At 31.4% G+C, this 6941-nt stretch overlaps 1 protein-coding gene across 1 annotated transcript; it reads right to left on the reverse strand.

The window, feature by feature from the left end:
• Positions 1-412: 412 nt before the first annotated feature.
• Positions 413-6687, reverse strand: Hex-A (Hexokinase A). The gene is made up of 2 exons (XM_065509911.1): positions 6036-6687; positions 413-4650 (listed from the first exon to the last, which is right to left on the reverse strand). The coding sequence occupies exon 2, from the start codon at positions 4107-4109 to the stop codon at positions 2289-2291; it is 1821 nt and encodes a 606-aa protein (XP_065365983.1). The 5' UTR covers positions 4110-4650; positions 6036-6687; the 3' UTR covers positions 413-2288.
• Between the last annotated feature and the right edge of the window lie 254 nt (positions 6688-6941).

The following is a 6941-nucleotide window of genomic DNA, read 5'->3' on the forward strand; positions in this document are numbered from 1 at the left end:
AATTTTATTTTTTATTTTTTATTTTTTTAAATTAATTTATTTTCTTTGTATACATTTTTAATGCAAATTTTCAAAACATGCATAGTTAGTTAGTGATTATAATATAAATTATTTGAATTTCAATGCTAGTCAGTAAAACGTTTAATAAGGTTTAATTACTGTTCTTAATTTAATTCAAACAGATAGTTAAATCGTTAAAGAAATGTGATGAAAATAAAAGAAAAATGTGAGAGAGAAAGGCAAAGAGATGAAGTTAAAAAGTTATGTTTAAAAATATAATATCACTTGTCACAGAGATAAAAGTTTTACGCTATATTTACTAGAGAGAGAACAAAAATGAGTTTACACTCTTTCCTATAACGTTTCCCTTATAGTTAGTTTCCTTTTCCTGGGCTCATTAATAATGTAAACATTTAATTTTTGAGGGTTTTGTTTTTTCAAATAAATATTTTTATTATATTTATTTTAGTATTTATTTCAAAATAGTTATTTGTTTTTATTTTTTTTTAAATATAAATGTGCATTTCAACAATTATTTTTGTATGATTTTCTCTATATTCATTCGTTTTTTTTAAAGTGGCTGCAATTTTAATTAATTTTCTTTACGAGATTTTTTTTCATTGAGTTTTTAAGGATATAATTTGTCTAAAAGCTTTAGCTTTATAATTTTAGTTAGTTAAATTAATTTAAACTTAGTTGGTAAATGATTTAAGCTTTTAATTAAATATTCAACTAATTTGTTTGTTTTATGCCACTTTATCATAAAAATTACACAACATTTAACAAAATTTTGTTTAAATAATTTTTATTTCTTTTGTTTATATACTCAATTTTTTTGTTTGGAAAAAATAACAATAAAAAATTAAGGCCAATTAATACAACTAATAAGTAATAAAAAAAATGATATAATTTATTTGTGTATTTTGGGTTTTTTGTTTTCTTTGTTTACAAATAATTTAAAGCCAATTTAGTTTTTAGATCTAAAAGTCTAAAAATAACAAATAATAAGGTTGTTTTTGTTATCTTTCATTTAAACTAAATTAAAATCTAAATACTACTAAGAAATAAAATATAATGTTAAAAAATATTGTATAATGTAATTCAAAAAATATATGTACTTAAAAAAATAATAATAATAATAAAAACAATAGTTTCTTGTAAAAAATGAAAATAATAAAAACTATCATGTTTGCTGATTTTTTATTTTTTTTTATAAAAATTTCTTTAGAGAAAAAAACAAAAAAGAATGCGCTTAATTTTGTTTTGTATGGTTTTTTCTTTTATCTGATAAAATTCATGTCTTTTTGAGCTTTTCTTTTGTTTTCTATGAAATAAGTACCAATTTTAAAAACAAAAAACACTTTCATAAAAATCAATACCAAATTAATACGCCATAAATTATCATCACTGCACTTAAAGTGTGACTCAGAGAAAGAAGAAGGAAATAAAGTAAAGGAGAGAAAGAGAGTGAGAGAGTTAGATAGCTAGAGAAGTTAGTTTTATATATGTAAATCTAGATTACAGGAATTGAAAGAGAGTTCTTAGCATAATAACTCTATAAATTAGGAATTAAATTCGTTAAACATAACCGTTAATTTGTTTGCCTTGCTCTCTCTCTATTGCAGCTATTAAGGATATCAACATAAACAAACTTAGAGAGAGAGAGAGATAGTTAGTGGATGAGAGTTTAAAAATGGCAATTAAATTCGTTAACTCTTTTTCGTAATTTTTCATCTATTTATATTTATTTGTATCCCTATTGTTTTCAATGCACATAGGCTTAATTACAAAAAGGTACTAACTACAATTTTCATTTATAATTTACAATAAGTGTTATTTTTACCTCTGCTTGTTATTGTTTGGTGATATCACGTAATTAAGCCCTTAATGTATTTTATGTTTATTGTTTTTTTATTTTTATTGGTAGTTTATTATTAATTATTTTTTTTTTGTTTTGATTTTCAGGTACAGTTTAATTAAACCAAAAAATAAAATAAACTTTCAACTTTTAATCGGTTATTAATTAATTTTTGTTCTTAATAAATATGTATGTATTGTATTGTATGTAGTTTTTTACTCACAAAATTAATGACTTTTTCTGACTTATGTAATGTTCAAAGAACTCTCTATTCGTGTTGTTTATCGTTAAAAGTAAGCGCATCTTTTCGACAAATTTTCTTTAACATTTTTTTGTTGGTTTGTTTGTTTGTAATTTCGTATATTATCATCTTAATACCTTGTTTTTCTTTTGTATATTATATGTATAACTCAATTGCCTTTTAGCAGATCTACTGTTTTTTCTTGGGCAAATTGTCCTCCCGACAGGCTACAGCAGCTACTAGGGCAGCGCCACGACCGGAACCATCTTCTGACAACATTAGATCGAAGCTGATGCCCGGTTTCACCAACTGTGTGATTTTCTCAACCATTAGTGTATGGAACTTGGGATGGAAACGATATACACTGCCGTCCACACCGACTGTCACCTGAGGTTCGTTCATTTTGTTGATGAGTGTGGCAATGCCACAGGAAACCAAATGGGCAGCTCTCTTGGAAACACATTCACAGATATAACGGACATTGGCACAATCCTCGTCGGTGGCATCGTTCAGACCCAACTCCTCCAAGACCAAACGGCAATTGGTGAACACTCCGGGTTCGTCGGCCTCAATTTCCGATACGTATTTGGTAAAGAATTGGCCTCGGGTCATGAGCACATCGGAATCCTGACCTTTGAAGAGAACACCGGCCTTGACCATTTTCACTATGACTAGACGTACCAGTTCGCCCATGTACATGCCAGAAATCATCTTCTCGAATACCTGCTTGCCGGGGTTTATAGAATGACTGTCGACTTCTTCGTCGAATTCGGTGCGCACAAAGTCCAGGGCACCGTTGTCACCGAAGGCTCCCCACTCGGTGTTGATGAGTACATGGGGCTTACCGTTTTGGGCAGCATCGAACATTTCAGCCTCTTCGACACGTTCCACGTAGCAGGCATTCGAACCAGTTCCCACAATCAAGCCAATTTTGCAATTGTGATTTTTCCACGCACAAGACATCAATGTGCCAGTGGTGTCATTCAAAATAGCACACACATCGATTTGTACATCACCTCTTCTGGCAATGGCATCTTTCAGCAGCTGGACTACGTCCTCGTTGACGACACCGGCGCAGTTGAAGCCCTTAGTCCAGGTGACCAGCAGACCCTTGGTGAGGCCCAGTTGTGTCAAGGGGAAGGAGAATGTGAAACCCAATGGCAAGCGCTCCTTGTAGACGTCGTGCTCGTTCATGAAGTTGGCCAAACACTCGGCGATATGATCGAACAGTTGTGTGCCCGAGCCCAACATGATGTGCTGGGGAATGGCGTAGATACGGGATTCCATCTGGAAATCATGGTCCTCTTTCAGATGAATCAACAAGACTCGGAAATTTGTGCCACCAAGGTCAAGAGCCAAGAACTTGCCACGTTCATTGCCATTGGGCAAATCTTGTACGTAGGTGACGAAACACTTGACATTCGCCTTCTGATGGGTGTCCTTGGCCAGGCCTTTTTTCACTTCGTGGAGGATACGATAGGTTAGCTCTTCGATCTGCTCATCCGTGAGTAGCAATTGCTGACATAACTCGTGCACCATCTTGCGTTTTTCCGCGACACTTGCATTGGCATACGGTGCTGTCGTTGGTGGCGTATTTGTGGTTTTGTGGCTTATTATCGATGCAATAGTGTCGCCCTCTGCCAACACCGAGGCGGTCGACATGAACGATTGCATGGCAGCATCACTGACAGCGCCAACTCTGTCTGTTTCGTCTAACGATTTGCTGCAGTGGCAAGACAACGAGCCATTGCTTTGTGAGATTTTCTGGCAATTCATACTGCTGATGTTGTTGTTGTTCACTGTGCCATTGGTAAGAGACTCGCAGCAGGAATGCACCGATGAGGGCGATGCGAGCGGCGATGTTGCTTCGTGGATGAATGATGTTGACGTCTGTTTATGGCACATTGTTCTGGTGCTGCAACAACCATGTAAAGACGTCGATGCCAATTTCAAAGAACAATCTTTATTTATAGATGCATTTTGCATGGCCACATTCAAATCTTTATCCATTTTGTTTCTTAATTTATTTCTTTACTTGCTTTAGATTTTATTTAGTTTTTATTTATTATTTTGTTTAAATTTTCTTCTATCTTTCTATAGTTTTGTTTTTTGCTTAAATTTATTATTATTTGCTTTGTTTCGCACAGCACAGCACAATTCAAATTTAATTTAATTTTTTTTTCCGCTTCGAAATTTGTATCGACCGTTTCGTTTAAATGCTTACAACGGAATCAATTTCACAAACTCTGTTTAAGGTTTCTGCCTGTTCGGGGTTTTGTTTTTTTTTTTTCGTATTTCTCCGTATAGATCTCGAACACTTAAAACCAGCCAGCACTCGTAGCAGCAGTAGTTAATAATGAATCGGCTTTTATAATGGAAAAAAAATATTTGTATTTATTGAATTGTTTTAGTTTTTTTTTTGTTTTTTCTCCAAAAAACGTTTTCTGTACGCTGTTTGTTGAGTTGTTGTAGCCGTTGTAGTTGTTGTGTGTATGACTGCTCTGGTTCAGAGCTTCTGTATGACTTGACTTTGTTGTACTTTTGAAGGAACCTTGAAGGTCAAAATTGACAATTTATTAGTAAAATACTGGAAAGTTGTTTTTTTTTTTGTTTCATATACTATGTATGTATGTATATGTGGAAAATATAATGAATAAATGAGTATGAGTGTTTGTATGGAGGTGTGTAAGCAGATGTAGATGAGAGTAGTACAGCGTACATACATATTAAGTATACGCTATGTGTGCGTGTGTAAACAATTTGTTTTTTTATTACTTTTACAAGAGAGCTTTTTTTTGCTTATTATTTTACACAAGTTGTAAAAGAGACGACAACTTTTACAACAGTAGAGTGTGGGTTTGATAGAGAGTTGCCAGTAGTTTTAGTATGTTTAAATAAAATAACTTAGTTGTTAACGAACGATCCTAAGGTAATTGATATTTATTTTTATATCTACCAAATGATAGCGTAAAGCATAAAATGTAGACCTTCATATTCGAATTAAACTATATTCATGTCATATTGAACCTAAATTGTTATATTCTGATCAACTTTCAACATGAAAAGCGTAATACTCCGAATCCAGAAATGCTTGATTAAAGCTAAAACATTGTTATCTTTTGTTTTATTATGTATATCCATTAAATAATTTGAATAAAATATGCAAAATTAGAATTTTAAATGATTGATAATTTTATTAGAAAATTATTCAGGCTTGAGTTCATTGAATTTCTTAAAAAGCGAATTTTATTTATTAAATTTTCATAGAATACAAACAAAAATAATTAATTATTAAGACACATGACAGAAGTTATTTTAATGAAATATTATTTTTTTTATTAATTTCCATTTTTGTTATCAGTCGGATATCATTTTTAAGAAATTGGGTAACAATTTCATTTGAAAAAAGACGTTATAATTTTGTCACTATCTTAATTATTATGAGAATGCGGGGCTTAGGGTATTTACAGACGACAATATTTGTCAAAAACTTATGTATCATAATACAATTTGATCGTCTGAACAAAAATTCCATATAATTTTTGAAATTGAACAAAAGATTTATAACTTTGTTCAATTTCCAAAATTATTTATGAATATGGCGGTAAAAATTTACTGTAAATCTTACATTAACCGTTAAAAGCTGTAAAGTGGCAACTCTTTCATAAAATCATGATACTCTCTCAATCTCTTACATTCTTCATTGCTTCCAATATTCCATTCAAACTAATGAAACAAAGCTCACACGACTGCACGAGCCTACATACATATATACATACTACTCGTGTACACAATGAATACGAACTAGTACATATTATTTATTTATGTACATAGATATGCATGTAAGTATTTCCAGACATTAATTATAAATAGATGTGAATGGATGTAACATGTGTGTGTGTGTGTTCGTTTAAAGGAATTTTGTTATATACTAACCTGCCTTCTATTTATATGTATTTGTATAAATCGTATGACTGTATAACAGTTTTGGCTGTTTATGAATTGAGTTTGAATTTGTAGCTGGAATGTATTCTACGATTTAGTTCAGGTTTTTCCTTTTTTATGATGAGAATTTTTCTGCTCTCCGGCTCTCTTGAATGGGGGGTGTGTTGCAATTTCTATACAAACACACTGACACGTATTAAACTTGTTGTTTTTTTGAAAAACGGGGCTCGTCTCTTACTTTATATAGTAGATATTGAGATGTATCGCGACAAAATAATCACTACTACTCTAATAATAAATATTGCATTCACAAAATTATTGTATGTATTTTACTACTGTTGTTTGCTTATAATTCAATATTTTATTTTTTTATTTTTCCACTATCACACACGAGACTAAATTCAGGTGTATGAGGAGTTTGGCGAGTTAAGGTGAAATAAAAATTCAAATTCTCTATTTCAGGGGGGTTGTATAGTACGTGCTTTAACTCACACTTTTGTTTAAAGTTTTTTTTATTCTTTTAATGTTTTTTTGGCAGTTTAGTTTTTTAATGTTTGGTATTTTTTAACAAAAACTTGTTTTCTGCAAAGTAGTATTTTAATTCTCAAATAATGTATTTTTGCTTTAGCCGTTTACGTGTTGTTAGTTGAATGTACCGCTTGGAACTGAAATGAAAGACCATAAAATTTAAATTTTATATTAAAATATTTGTTTATTTATTGTAGGTTTTATACATACATACATCCATGCAAATGTACATATGTAGTATATTTTTTCTTATTGCTAATGCATTTTTTGTTTCTCCATTTAATGGAGAGGTATTTTTCGTCATGAAAGGGGCCAATCAGTCAGTTAGTCAGTCGGGGGGAGTGTAGCTATAGTATAGTCATGCCATAT

The sequence above is a fragment of the Calliphora vicina genome, chromosome 4 (genome assembly GCF_958450345.1).
Source record: "Calliphora vicina chromosome 4, idCalVici1.1, whole genome shotgun sequence".
Classification (NCBI taxonomy): domain Eukaryota; kingdom Metazoa; phylum Arthropoda; class Insecta; order Diptera; family Calliphoridae; genus Calliphora; species Calliphora vicina.